A 14,608-nucleotide genomic window follows, 5' to 3' on the forward strand; every position below is an offset into this window, starting at 1 on the left:
CCAACTCTTCATTACCATGGGACCAGATGACACAAGTGTCATCCACAAAACTCTTCCACATCTTAGGCAGAAAATGAGAAGAAGCTAAGGCCTTTGATTCAAAATCTTCCATGAATAAATTAGCTACCACAGGGGAGAGGGGGGAACCCATGGTGACACCACAAGTTTTCTCATAGAATTCCCCATTGAATGAAAAGAAAGTAGAAGTAAGACAAATAACAACTAAATTAGCCGTATCGGGATCCGTAATGCGCTTGGTGACTTCGATGGCCTCGTTGATAGGGATATTATTGTAGAGGGAGACCACATTGAAGCTCACAAGCTTGTCATCCGAATCAAGCTTGAAACTCTTTAACTCATTCACAAATGATGTAGAGTCCTTGACGAAGGATTTTGTATGGCCAATAAGGGGCTTAAGCTTCTGGGCTAAATATTTAGCAAGAAGATAAGTTGGCCCTCCTATCATGTTGACAATGGGTCTCAGAGGAGCCCCTTCCTTATGAATATTTGGTAGGTCATAGATTTTGGGGGTAAGAGGGAAAATTTTTATAAGTTTATCACTGAACGAGCTGACTGAGCCACTGGCCTTTATAACAAGAGCCACACTTTTGGAAATCTTCTTAAGGGGATCCTTGTGGAGTTTCCTGTAGCTTCTGCTATTATGGAGGTGGTCCAAAATATTCCTACGGTAATCATCTTTATCAAGAATAACTACAACACCACTTTTGTTGGCTTTGAGAACAACAATATTCTTATTATTGTTTAATGATTTGAGAGCATCAAACTCATGTTTGTTGATGTTGTTCCTCGGGGGCTTAGCCTTTGTGAGGACAACCGCACAATCTTGACGAATGATATCTTTAGTGACGACCGATAAGCCTTTAATACCATATTCAATGCCATAGTTGACATCGTTGATTGGGATCTTTCTAGGAGCAAGAGAAAGATTTAAACCTTTCTCCAAAAGACTGAAGACAGGGGGATGAAAAGAAAAGCTAGAGAGATCTACAACTCTTGACTAGAAGAGGAAAGAAAATTGGAACAACCATTATTATCCAAACCTAGAGCCTTATTACCAATCCTAATTTATTACTATTATCAGAATTGAAAATAAAGTTACTAACTTAGAGTTTTAAAAAAAGAAGGATGTGATTTTTTGAAAAATTTATATATATTATTATCATTATATCATGGTTAGATCAACAAACATCAATATATCATGTATTAATGGTAACGGTGATATGAACTTAAATAGAAAAGTCATTAATGATACGAACCTAAATAGAAAAGTTATTAATGAACCGTCCCAATCACCCGGAATAACGTCCGGGTATTAAAAATAATGCTATTTCATAAGCTTAACATGTTGTCGCAAGTGTTCCGAGTGTTACTCGGAGGATATTGCAAGTTTTCGCAAGTGTGTTCTGCTCCAATTGAGAAGTAAGGTGGTGAGTTAAAATGGTCACAATCCAAAGTGTATCCGGAAGCTTTAATTAATTATTATCTGTTTTCAGTTTTTTTTGGAATTTCGTGATTAATTTTTTTTTGGGTTAGGTAAGTTTGTGTATTTTTGTCATTTTGAAATGTGTTTTAAAATTCCTTAGCAATTTTTGGAACACTTGATATACATAAATCACATAATTTAAAGTCACCATTTTAGAAAATCAAACATATAATAAATTATATAGCTTAAATTTGCCCTTCTAAAACTGGCGATTGAACTAAACTACAAGGTACCATTTGCATTCGCGACATGTAATTAATTGATTCTCACTCACGCCTTTATTATTACAAAAAGAAAGCATTTCTAGTAGCTTATTCTTAAAGCAATCTCGTTGCAGCTATTGGTGAAAGCCGAAAGTAATGGGGAGGCGAGATGCCCCATCCCAATCCATTCTATGATTTGCAATTGATTTTAGTCTGCACAGCCAAAATTAATGGGAAGGGAACCTCCAATCCCCTGGATGAATGCAGATTTGAATTATGAGTTGTACATATTAATAAATAATAGAATATAATACATTAGTGTAGCGTTGAATTCGTAAGATAGTGGAAGAAAAATGTGATTCCACCCTCTACATCAGCGTGCACCAGCTATAAAATACAATTCATAGCAAAGAACATCATCACAGCAGCGCAGTGAAGCGACGCAAGGTCCACAACTCCTTGCAATTACTTGATCAATCCATCATGGCTACAAATACGTTCATGAATTTTGTTGCTGTTGCTGCAGTTTGCTTGATGCTCATGGTGAGCGCCGCGTCTGCAGTAGGTAAAGCAAAATGCACGGATACCTGGTACCCCAGATGCTATGGATATGAATATGATTGCCCTGCTAACTGTGCATATAACTGCGACATGGACTGCAAGACCTGCAAAACTGTTTGTCGTAAGTTATAACATTATTCATTAGTATACCTAGTACTATATTCTTTAATGTCTTTAATGCTGAATGAGATTATTAATATGGTTGTGGTGAATGTGATGCAGCTTGTGATAAGCCTGGAGGTGTGTGCCAGGATCCCCGCTTCATAGGAGGTGATGGCATCATGTTCTATTTCCACGGGAAGAGAGATCACGATTTCTGTCTCATTTCCGACTCCAATCTCCACATCAACGCTCATTTCATTGGCAAGAGAGGCCAAGGAATGGGTAGAGAATTCACGTGGGTGCAGTCCATTGGAGTGTTGTTGGATGATGGTCGGCAGCTCTACTTGGGCGCCAAAAAGGTGAGTACGTGGGACAATTCAGTGGACCAGGTGATCATGTCGTTGGATGGCCAACCCATAACTCTTCCGCCCGGTGTGGGGGCTACGTGGGCAACAGCCTCTGGACTTAATGTAACTCGTTCCGACCACACCAATGCAGTGGTGATTCAAGTGGAGGACAAGTTCAAGATTAGCGCTCGCGTGGTGCCTATCAGTGAAGAGGAGTCACGAGTCCACAAGTACGGGATCGTCGTTGGCGAGGACTGCTTCGCCCATCTGGAGCTGAGGTTCAAGTTCTACTCTGTGAGCCCCAGTGTGAGCGGTGTGCTTGGACAGACATACAGGGCAGAATACAGGAGCCCTGTGAAGATGGGGGTGGCCATGCCCGTCATGGGAGGGGAATCCAAATATGTCACTTCCAGCCTGTTCGCCCCAGACTGCAAAGTTGCCCGTTTCGGGTCCTCCTCCTCCAGCGATCATCAATTCGGCATCACCAGTGCAATTAACTGCAACAGCGTCGCTGGTGGTGGTCGTGGAATCGTCTGCCGCAGGTAGAAGAAGAATGAAAATGACAAAACAATAAGGACGGTGATTTGGATTGTCCCGAAACCAAATCAAAGTTAGGATCAAATAAGTGAATGATGTAATTGGAGAATTGTTGTGTGTGCTCAACAAACCATGTTGGAGAATTGTTATTTGTGTGCTCGACGAACCATGTGGTAAAATATAATAACAAAATAAAATTGTTCAGATGTCTCTCTGTGATTGGTCCCTTAGCTTAACAGTGGTAAGTGAACGTGCGTTGATTTTATGGTAAATTAAAAAACAATGAATGATATTTTATGATTATGATTACTTAGGAGATGTGTTTTCTCTTCATTGAGATGGTTGTCATCAGAAACTCTTAAAGCTCTAGTCACTAAGGTGTTAAGAACACCAAGATTTTGAGCTGGGAAATGATGAGAATTAATGTGAAGATATTGTTACCTATGAGTTTTGTTATGAAATATCTGATGAGAAAAAGAGCCATCATTATTCCTTGACAGGAGGACGTCAAGTAAGGGAAGACTATCATTACTTTTAAATTCCATGGTGAACTTTATGGAACTAGATTGATTGTTAAGATGAAGGAAAAACAATTCCAACTCTTCCTTACCATGGGACAAATGACACAAGTGTCATCCACAAAACTCTTCCACATCCTAGGTAGAAGATGAGAAGAAGCTAAGGCCTTTGATTCAAAATCCTCCATGAATAAATTAGCTACCACAGGGGAGAGGGGGGAACCCATGGTGACACCATAATTTTTCTCGTAGAATTCCCCATCGAATGAAAATAAAGTAGAAGTAAGACAAATAACAACTAAATTAGCCGTATCGGGATCCATAATGTGCTTGGTGATTTCGATGGCCTTGTTGATAGGGATATTAGTGTAGAGGGAGACCACATTGAAGCTCACAAGTTTGTCATCCAAATCAAGCTTGAAACTCTTTAACTCATTCACAAATGATGTAAAGTCCTTGATGAAGGATTATGTATGGCCAATAAGGGGCTTAAGCTTCTGGGCTAAATATTTAGCAAGAAGATAAGTTGGTCCTCCTATCGTGTTGATAATGGGTTTCAGAGGAGCCCCTTCCTTATGAATCTTTGGCAAGTCATAGATTCTGGAGGTAAGAGGGAAAATTTCTATAAGCTTATGACTGAACGAGCTGACTGAGCCATTGGCCTTTATAGCAAGAGCCACACTTTTGGAAATCTTCTTAAGGGGATCCTTGTGGAGTTTCATGTAGCTCCCGCTATTATGGAGGTGGTCCAACATATTCCTACGGTAATAATCTTTATCAAGAATAACCACAACACCACCTTTGTCGGCTTTGAGAACAACAATATTCTTATTATTGTTTAACGATTTGAGAGCATCAAACTCAGGTTTGTTGATGTTGTTCTTAGGGGGCTTATCCTTTCTAAGGACAACTGCACAGTCTTGACGAATGATATCTTTAGTGACATCCGGTAAGCCTTTAATACCATATTCAATGCCACAGATGACATCGTTGATTGGGATCTTTCTAGGAGTAAGAGAAAGATTTAAACCTTTCTCCAAAAGAATGAAGACAGGGGGATGAAAAGAAAACCTAGAGAGATTGACAACTCTATTACTAGAAGAGGAAAGAAAATTGGAACAACCATTATTATCCAAACCTAGAGCCTTATTACGAATCCTAATTTATTACTATTATCAGAATTGAAAACAGAGTTACTAACCTCATTAATATTTTTATTATTATTAATATTAAGCCTGACAATATTATTATTATAAAAATTTTTCTGAAACCCAACAAAGGTGGTGTTGTGGTTATTCTTGATAAATATGATTACCGTAGGAAGATGTTGAACCACCACCATAATAGTGGGAGCTACGGGAAACTCAACAAGGATCCCCTGAAGAAGATTTCCACAAGTGTGGCTCTTGCTATAAAGACCATTAGCTCGGTTAGATCGTTTAGTAATGTAAGATTATAGAATTTTTCCCACTTACCTTTAGAATCTATGGCCTGCCAAAGATTCATAAGGAAGGGGCTCCTCTGAGACCCATTTTCATCACAATAGGAGGGCCAACTTATATTCTTGCTAAATATTTAGCCAAAAAGCTTAAACCCCTTGTTGGCGATACAAAATCCTTCATCAAGGACTCTACGTCATTTGTGAATGAGTTAAAGAGTTTCAAGCTTGATTCAAATGACAAGCTTGTGAGCTTCGATGTGGTCTCCCTCTACACTATTGTCCCTATCAACGAGGCCATCGAAGTCACCAAGTGCATTATGGATCTCGATACGACTAATTTAGTTGTTATTTGTCTTACTTCTACTTTCTTTTCATTCGATGGGGAATTCTATGAGAAAACTTGCGGTGTCACCATGGGTTCCCCCCTCTCCCTTGTGGTAGCTAATCTATTCATGGAGGATTTTGAATCAAAGGCCTTAGCTTCTTCTCGTCTTCTGCCTAAGATGTGGAAGAGGTTTTTGGATGACACTTGTGTCATTTGGTCCCATGGTAAGGAAGAGTTGGAACTGTTTTTCCTCCATCTTAACAATCAATCTAGTTCCATAAAGTTCACCATGGAATTTGAAAGTAATGGTAGTCTTCCCTTCCTTGATGTCCTCCTCTCAAGGAATGATGATGACTCTTTTTCTCATCAGATATTTTGTAAGAAAACTCATACGGAACAATATCTTCATGTTAATTCTCATCATTTCCCAACTCAAAAGCTTGGTGTTCTCAACACCTTAGCAACTAGAGCTTTAAGAGTTTATGATGATAACCATCTCAATGAAGAGAAAACACATCTCCTAAGTATTTTATTTAATAATGGGTATAGTAGACATCAATGTACTAAGGCTTTCCTAAGAGCTGAAAAAGGTCCTAAGGCTAAGAAAGATACCAAGGATCGATTTTCTGGTGTTCATCTTCCTTTTATCCAAGGGACCACTGACAAGATTGCGAAGATCCTAAGGAAGCATAAGGTGGCATCAACCTTTAGGCCTTTAAATACCATTCAGAGCTCCCCTAGATATGTAAAAGACCCAGTGGACCCCACGAATATGAAGGGTGTTTACATTATCCCATGCTCTTGTGGGACTCCCTATATTGGTGAGTCTGGTCACTCAATTAATGAAAGGATTCATGAGGATGCCGCTGACATCAAGCATGGCAGGACTCGCTCCTCTACTTTGGCAGAGCATGCATATAAATCTATGCATCACATCTGCATTGAGGAGGACCAAGTCGTTGCTAGGGTTAGTCATTTCCATCATTGTAAATTGAGGGAGGCCCTAGAAATCGAAAAAAAGACTCAATAATTTGAATAGAGACGATGACTAGATTATTATTATGAGTTGGGTCCCTATCCTCTCTTCCTAGTTTTTTTTTTTGGGATTTATTTTGTTTGTTTATTTATCTGTGTAGGTATTAGTGTCCTTTTTATAGTATTTGTTGTTGGTTTATTCTTCATTAGAGTTTATATTCTTGATCTTCCGTGTTTCCCTAAGTATTTTATCATTTTATTCATTTTTAACTCCTTTTAGTATTTGTCTTATTTGTTTAATGGGCCTCAAACCCATATTTTATTGCTTACCATGTTTTATTTATTGATACTTTTATTTGAATACACACACACACACACAGACACATATAATAGGATTTTTTAAATAATATTTGATTTTAATAAATTAATTTAAATATTATTTTTCAAAAACTAGCCATTTAATATAGTCGTTACTTAAAATTATGGTCTCTACATTTCTGTCTACTTAAGCCTTTTCCGTTGTCTGCCTCTTCATCTAGTCTTGATGATGAACCACACTGGTTGGTTCGAAACGCGTCGGCCAAAAATTCCTTTTATGTGATTTCTACCGGAAGACTTTTCTTAATAAAATAATTATATATTTATTGTTTATATTTTTTATGAATATTTTTTTTGTTTTCTAAAATTAATTATCTGAGTATTAATATACATTACAAGAAATAGAGATCGAGCATCACTATCTTAGCTTTATTTTTAAGGACCATAATAATATTGGTGAATGTTTGTTTTCAACCTTTAAAAATTATGAATCTTTTTAAAAAATAAGTAAAAATAAACATATATACCCACTTATCTTATTAACATAAAAAAAGCAAAAATAAACTAGTGATTAAGGAGGTATGTTCCTCTTTGGAAACTAAGATAAGCAAGAGACGCTACATAGTCTCTGCCTTGAGCAGGGAGCGGGGCTTGAGCCAATTTTTTATCCATAACAGTTGAAGCAGGATCACCAACATCCAAACCAATTGCATAACCATCAATTGTTGCAGTGGAAGCATCACTAGTGGCAAAGGTTCCTATAATGGCATAAGCAAGAAAACAATGTTGTGACGAACTTGTGATGAGAGACTCAATTGGGATGGTTGAATAGAGAACATAACTTATTGGGGAACAATAGGTTGACTAGATAACAACAACAGATTCCACTTCACATTTGTGATAAGATGGCTATTGGGACCAACTAGGCATGTATCGAGCAAAAGACCCATTTACATAACAAAATAGAGATCGACCAATTGCAGAACAAAGTACTCCCCTTCAATGCACATAGGTCAGAAAGTAGGCTTGAAATAGGACTGTAAACTGGCTTTCAATAGGGAATAAAATGACTGTAGAGTAGAAATGACTGTTTAATGGACCTTACAAAATGACCATAAACTCCTTGCTCTCTCTTTGGTCGAGCAAGCGGCTTTGCGCCTTTCATACGAAGGAAGGGGTTGAATACTCGTTAACTTTTCTTGATCGGGCAGGTATTGACCAAGAATCCTGAGCTTGCTTGCCTTACCAAGGAGGGGAGAGCTTGCCTTCTAAATAAGGGGCTATCTATACTCCTATATTCATTATGTTATTTCTCACGTGTAAAGAAAAGGTTCATATGCGTCTAGAATTACAGATGAGTCACTTTCCCCTCCTCATTTGGTATGGTATTAATTCGAAAATCCATCTAATCACTATATTGGTTTATCTCTACAAACTCGTAATACCCTTAACTATTACTAGGTGACAGGACTGCCTTGCCTAGAGGGATAGAGTTAATAGACGAAGCTCATAGTTGACTGAATCCGCTTGGGGTAGGGCAAGCATAATCACTTAGAAAGTTACGAACCCATTGTTATCAACTTGGAAGGGCTTAGTTGTCTTTTATTACCGCGTCGTGCAAGGTTGCAAGTCAATCATACGTAGCTTGTATCTCCGAAAGCTTTTACACTTGTTCTGCAGCGTTTGAGAGAGTGTGAGATCATCATTCAATAGTTGTTTCTTTTCTCGGAGCTCATTTACTGGCCCCTCCCTTTGTTATAGTAGGCACATCCAATCCTGCATGGTGGTTTAGATTACTTTTCTACGTCTGCTTTTCGCAACTCGGTTCCGCTACTACGACCTTCCTCCAGCAACTGAGGAATTCTATCCATGGTCTCTCCTAGTTTTTTTTCTTCCTGTGTGCATGTTTTAGCTCGCTGACTAGCCCTAAGACTTATAGAGAATATCAATGTTCTCTACAGGCAAGCAGACAAGAGTTAATTCTGGGATACCAGGGTCAATTGCTCTCATCTCGAGCCACATATGTTGCAACTGGATCTTGACCATCTCTAATTCATTTTATTATTTCAGCCTTGTCTGTGCTTGAATGTCGCAAGCGATTGTTACTTTTATAAGTTGTACTTGTAATTGTTGGTCGGTTTGTTGTAGCTCACTAAGGTTGTGCTCCGTGCAGACGACTCATTGAAGTGCCTCCTCTGTTTTGACTCAGAACATGCATAGCAAATCCGATGAAGGCCAGTTCTTAATTGTGGCAGTATGTTTACCTTGCTACGCTCCTTCTGGTGGGCACCAATTGAGAGGTAACCCGCTTGCAATTAACTATTCTGAGCACGCAGGTGACTTAGGGTTGGCTTGTAGACATTAGAATTGCTGCACGACCCTATCCTATGTGGCCTTAGTCAATTAGGGCATGATATTGGTGTGCTCTTGGTAGACATGGAGCATCGGCTGACAATATTCAGGATCTTGGGCCATCTTTTATATATGTGCCATGGAGGAAAATCCTTAGCGTAAGTTATATTGCCTCCCAAGCGACTGCCATTTAATGTTTTGAACTAATCCCAACATTAGTTCCCCTTTTTGAAAACGTGGAAGGTAAAAAATAATCTAACATATGTTTTTGGATTGTCTGGGAAGAGGCTAAATAAGACAACCAAACCAATTGTATTAGGAAAATAACCCGCAACTTATAAAAATTTAGTTATTTTTCACAACAATCCACCGAAACTAATGCTAATTCCAAATTTTCAATTACTATAGTCTCTGTCGTGCCTACAACAGGGACTAATAAGGGGATTTAGGAAATCAACCCATATTCATGTTTGTTCGCAGTAGCCTTTGTAACTCTCCTCCTTTTTCTCCTCATCCACTATGATGGGGTTTGAAGGGGTTTGAAGGAGTGTTCTCATTTTGGGATCTAATCATCGTTTTACATGTGAGTGTCTTCAGACTTTGATGGGTTATTGATGGTAATTTTCATATTGAAGACTCCATAACAAAGGGCATACATTTTCCAAACCATTATGTGTAGCTTATGTAACATAAATTACTTTTGGATACCTTTTTCTTCAACAAACTATGAAATATATTACTCATCTTATACAATTCGACATGTTAAAATTTTGTGTGCCTTTATTACTAAAATAAATTGAATTTGGAACCCACTCTTTGAATTCCATTTCCAATTCCTTCTTGGTAAGTTGTTGTTCCTTTCTTTTGATTCATTTTTCCATTCTCTCTACCTTGATTCTAGTATCCTTAAAGAAATGGAATTGGATGTTAGAGGCATCCTTTATCACATCCAACTAAGGCATTGAGGATTATTAAAGGGAGGGGTTGGATCGACAGTAGGAGGAATTCATTTTTCAACATTTCTCCTACTATAGACAAGGATAACCCCTCTACCTACGGGTTTCATTGTTGATAGCTTGATGACACTAAAAATGAAAGAGAAAATACCTGTAGAATAATACCTTGGAGGAACAACATTAGAACAAGAAATTGAATAATTAGCCAAACCAAAATCTCTAAAAGGAGAAAGATAGTACCATAGGAAGGTCCACTTTTAGAACATTTTTCAGGCCCTTAGGAGTTGCAAGAAGGGATTTCCTCCTATTCCTTATCGATTATTTAATACCACTTTGAAGGAACCTAAACTAGGAAAGTGGAGACCAAAAGGAGAGGCCCTAGAACATATAAATTGCAAAACCACATAATGTTTTATTCTCAATGTTTAAAGGAAATGAGAGATGTTGGAGACCACAAAGTGCACTAGATAAATATGAACAAGATGCAAAACAGGGGTAAATGAAGGGGTTTGGGTCAGTGCAGAGGGAGTGATAGGATACTTACCTTAGAAACCACTCCAACCTCCTAAAATACTCAATTCCTTTATTGACCAATCCTCAATAAAAAATGTAGACCAAAACAATGTAAAGACTTAAAACTTAAGAAAAGAGAATAAGATATTAATTAGGAAAGATCATAGTCACCACCAATTTTGATGTCTGAATTCAACTACTGCTTTCCTAAAATTGGTTGATGCTACAATCTCCTCCACAAGATTTGCTCCCTAAAATTAACACTAACTATAAGTAAACCAACCTCAACTTGTGCCATGATTACAAATCAATCCATCACTCTATGACCATCATATACAAAACCACCTTTTAAATACTCTAAAATAACCATAAAACCTTCTCTACTCAACTAATGTAATAGCTAACCACTTTTCCTAGTCACATGGGAACAATCTCTTCCTCCCTAATCAACACCCCATCTAGAAATAATCATATAAATATGGCTACTTTAATAATATAAAATGGTTAATTCAATAACACGTGTTATGATTTTTTCCTTTATGATTAAATTTTGGACGATTTAAATTATAAATGTTTAAATTAATCACTTATTATCATTTTTTTCATTAAAATCTCATCTTCCATCTCATTTATGCAAATGTGGTAATTTAATGAAATAAATTATATTTTTTATTATATTATTAAGTTTTAGATAATTTAAACTAAACGTTAATTATATATAATTTTAATTTAATATTAAATAGAAATAATAAATATTTATTCTATTGGTAAATGAGTCAAAATGTTTATTAAAAGTAACCCCTTTTAAATTATATATATATAAAATTATAATTATATAACAGAGGCTTTACCATGCTAAAAGGTCACTACATCAAAAGTAACGTGACTTGACTAATATGATCAAATTGGTTTCTATGCTCTTAGTCCTCGCGATCATCCAATTTTTTTCCCCATAGATTTAAGGTAGATTAACATTGTAAGTCTTTGTATTAGCTGTTAAGAAAGGGCACTAATTTGGTCTTACTTTCCATATAATAATTCGTTATGGATCCTATTCGGAGTAAACTCTGAAAGGCATGCAGTATTGCGATTTGATATCTTTGTACTATTTAGATCTAAGATTTTTGAAATCTATAATGTTGATATGAGTTTTTCGGATTAATCACATCGCTAGGATTTGGTTGACGTTTTGAAATAAATTGCAAGGATGCATCACTGCCTAGAGTTTACTGTTGGAAAATAGTTATTAGTTAACTTGTTATGTAACAAATAAATATTTAGTTTCCATATTTTAAAATGATAAAATTAAATTTAGTTATAAAATAGCTGTTATGTAATTTTAATTTTATAACTAAATTTAATTTTATCATTTTAAAATATCGAAACTAAATATTTATTTATTACATAACAAGTTACCTAATGGCTATTTCCCAACGGCTATTTTCCAACAGCAAACTCTAAACAGTGATGCATCCTTGCTCAATGTGATTAATCTCGGAGACTCATATCAATCTTTATACTATTAGAACTTTAATTAAATTTAAATTAATTAAGAATAAGTGAATTTAAATACATTTAAAAATAATTGTGATGGGTTAAAATTAAATAATATAATATTTAAAAATAAAAAATTTATTAAAATTTTTAATAAAATATAATTATTTATTAATAACAAATTATATATATATATAGATAATTATTTTAAATTTTATACCAATAAAATAATTATACCATTTTTAAAATATTTTATATTCTATAATTAATATATATATTTCCTACTCTATATATTTATATTTATATTTATATTTATATATATAACTTATAACTTAAATTTAAGATTTAATTATTTAAAAATAAATTTTATGGTAACATGGATCATATAAACAAATAAACTCAATGAATCATTTATTTTTGAGGTAATTTGAAATAAAATTCAATTTCAAGGTGCTTGATTTCATGTAATAGCATGATGTATTAAATTTATTAATGTATATTATATATTATAATATTTATGTTTATCTAGTTTTATTAAATATTTTAAGTAATATATATTTTATTAAAATATAATTTAAGTTTAAATAGATGGTTAGTTTTATTAAATATTTTAAGTAATATATATTTTATTAAAATATAATTTAAGTTTAAATAGATGGTTAATTTTTATGGAATATTTTTTATAAAAATCAATTTAGCATAATTTTCAAAGGATAAAGGAAATTTAGATGTAAATTAATTTATTTAAAAAAAACATTTGTGTGTGAAAATTAATATTTATAATTATTTTTATAGTTTTATTTTGTAAATTTAAGAGATGGTAAGGTTTTAATTGAAGTAATTTTTTTATTTACATATAAAAAAGTTAAAAGATTAAAAAAATATTTTATTATTGTAATATTATTTTATTTAGATGTCTTAAGATGATAATTAAAATATTTGGACAAATTTTGATGAATTATGTTATTAGAATATTTTAGCAAGATTTTATATATATATAAAAGTGAGAAATCTTTGCATTATAAAAAAGTTACAAATATTACACACTTGGAGAGACTTAGCCAGCCAATTACTGTATTGAGCCAAAAGAAAAAAAGGTTGGTTGTCATAAAATTGTTATAGGTAGGACCCTCTGTCTTTGTGAGGGAAACCAAATGACCTTTTAGATAGTTTAGAACATCAAAAAAGCATGAAAACAACAGAAGGGCAGAAGCCTCAAAATAACCTAATTTATATTGGTAGCCTAAGAAATGCCAAGTTCTACTTGTTGGGGTTCTTCTTGCCATGCTTGATCTTGGGTGGATCTTCCCATTCCATTGGAATTAGTCTGTGGTAGTCATCGTCATCAGGTAGAGTGTGCTCAACTCGTGGATGGTGGACTACTAGCGGATGGCAGACTACTGGCGGATGGTGGACTACTAGCAGATGACGGTTGATGTTGTTGTGGACTTTAGTTTTTTCTCCTTTACTGCTAGACATTCTTGGATCCAAAAGAATGTCCTCCATTGATTTGTGCAACCACCAAGGCCTGGATGAAGATTCACCCTTAGTGCTTCATGTATGCTTCATATGTGGTATGGTGTCTTGTGAGGCAAAACCAATGGAGCTCTGAGAAGAGGAATTGTTCAAAGATGAGGAAGGGTTTAGGAGTTGAACACCAAGAACACCAAAAATAGCTCGCAACGCTGCCCAGGCATGACTCATGTGAAATTCAAGGTCCAAAACACGACACTTGAGAATCGGAGTAACATCTTCCTGATCTTTGAGGTGGTGACCCAACAAATTGCAAAGAGCCCACATTGTCGCTGATGTTGCCTAACTCCTTGGCCTCCAAGTTTGTAACTAAGTGCTGATATCATTGGGGGGTGTTGTCATCAAAGTGTTCTTCTCCCTAGCCATGACTAGGAGGGAGAGGTGGCATGCCTTTGTCTTTGTTTCCCCTTTGGGATATGCCATGCTCTCTCACCATAACAGTGGTGTATGTACACTATAGCCAACACCTTGGCCTTCTATTACCTTAAGCCTTCTGCAACTAGCACCTCTTCCTTATGTTACCAACACCTCCAACCTTCTTAACATTCTCCTCAAGCAGACAATTACAACAATCAAGTGGAAAAGTGTACCAATCCTCGTCAGGCCATAAATTTTGATAGTAGCATCCCACCATCACTAGCACTTGAATTTTTGGCAACCGAGAGGGCAGGCCAGAGCCACCACCATTCTCTCTAATTAATTTCTTTGGTCACAATAATCATGAGGGTGGTTAATGCATCCCTCTATCAGTTGGACACTCGGATTCGGGGTTTGGAAAGATAATATTGGAATCTAAATGTAGAGATATTTGAGCATCTGACAAGGGCCCCTTCAACTGGATCGAGTGTAGCATCACTCTTTGCAATATGTTAAGAGATTTTTAAAGGAGTTGAAATGAAGGAAACCCCTAAAACAGAGATAGAAATTGG

General features: G+C 35.7%; 1 protein-coding gene across 1 annotated transcript; it reads left to right on the forward strand.

The window, feature by feature from the left end:
• Positions 1 to 2,160: 2,160 nt before the first annotated feature.
• Positions 2,161 to 3,263, forward strand: LOC149249648 (uncharacterized). The gene is made up of 2 exons (XM_089456296.1): positions 2,161 to 2,389; positions 2,491 to 3,263. Exons 1-2 carry the CDS (start codon positions 2,191 to 2,193, stop codon positions 3,261 to 3,263), a joined length of 972 nt encoding a protein of 323 aa, XP_089312422.1. The 5' UTR covers positions 2,161 to 2,190.
• The last annotated feature ends 11,345 nt before the right edge of the window (positions 3,264 to 14,608 follow it).

The sequence above is a fragment of the Pinus tabuliformis genome, chromosome 7, assembly GCF_031772625.1.
Source record: "Pinus tabuliformis cultivar Carrire ecotype Pingquan chromosome 7, CPIR1, whole genome shotgun sequence".
NCBI lineage: Eukaryota > Viridiplantae > Streptophyta > Pinopsida > Pinales > Pinaceae > Pinus > Pinus tabuliformis.

Bases quoted from the DNA above. Each gene is read 5' to 3' on its own strand.
- LOC149249648 (XM_089456296.1), top strand. From the start codon at position 2,191: ATGGCTACAAATACGTTCATGAATTTTGTTGCTGTTGCTGCAGTTTGC. The intron at 2,390-2,490 runs GTAAGTTATAAC...AATGTGATGCAG, and splicing joins GACCTGCAAAACTGTTTGTC to CTTGTGATAAGCCTGGAGGT.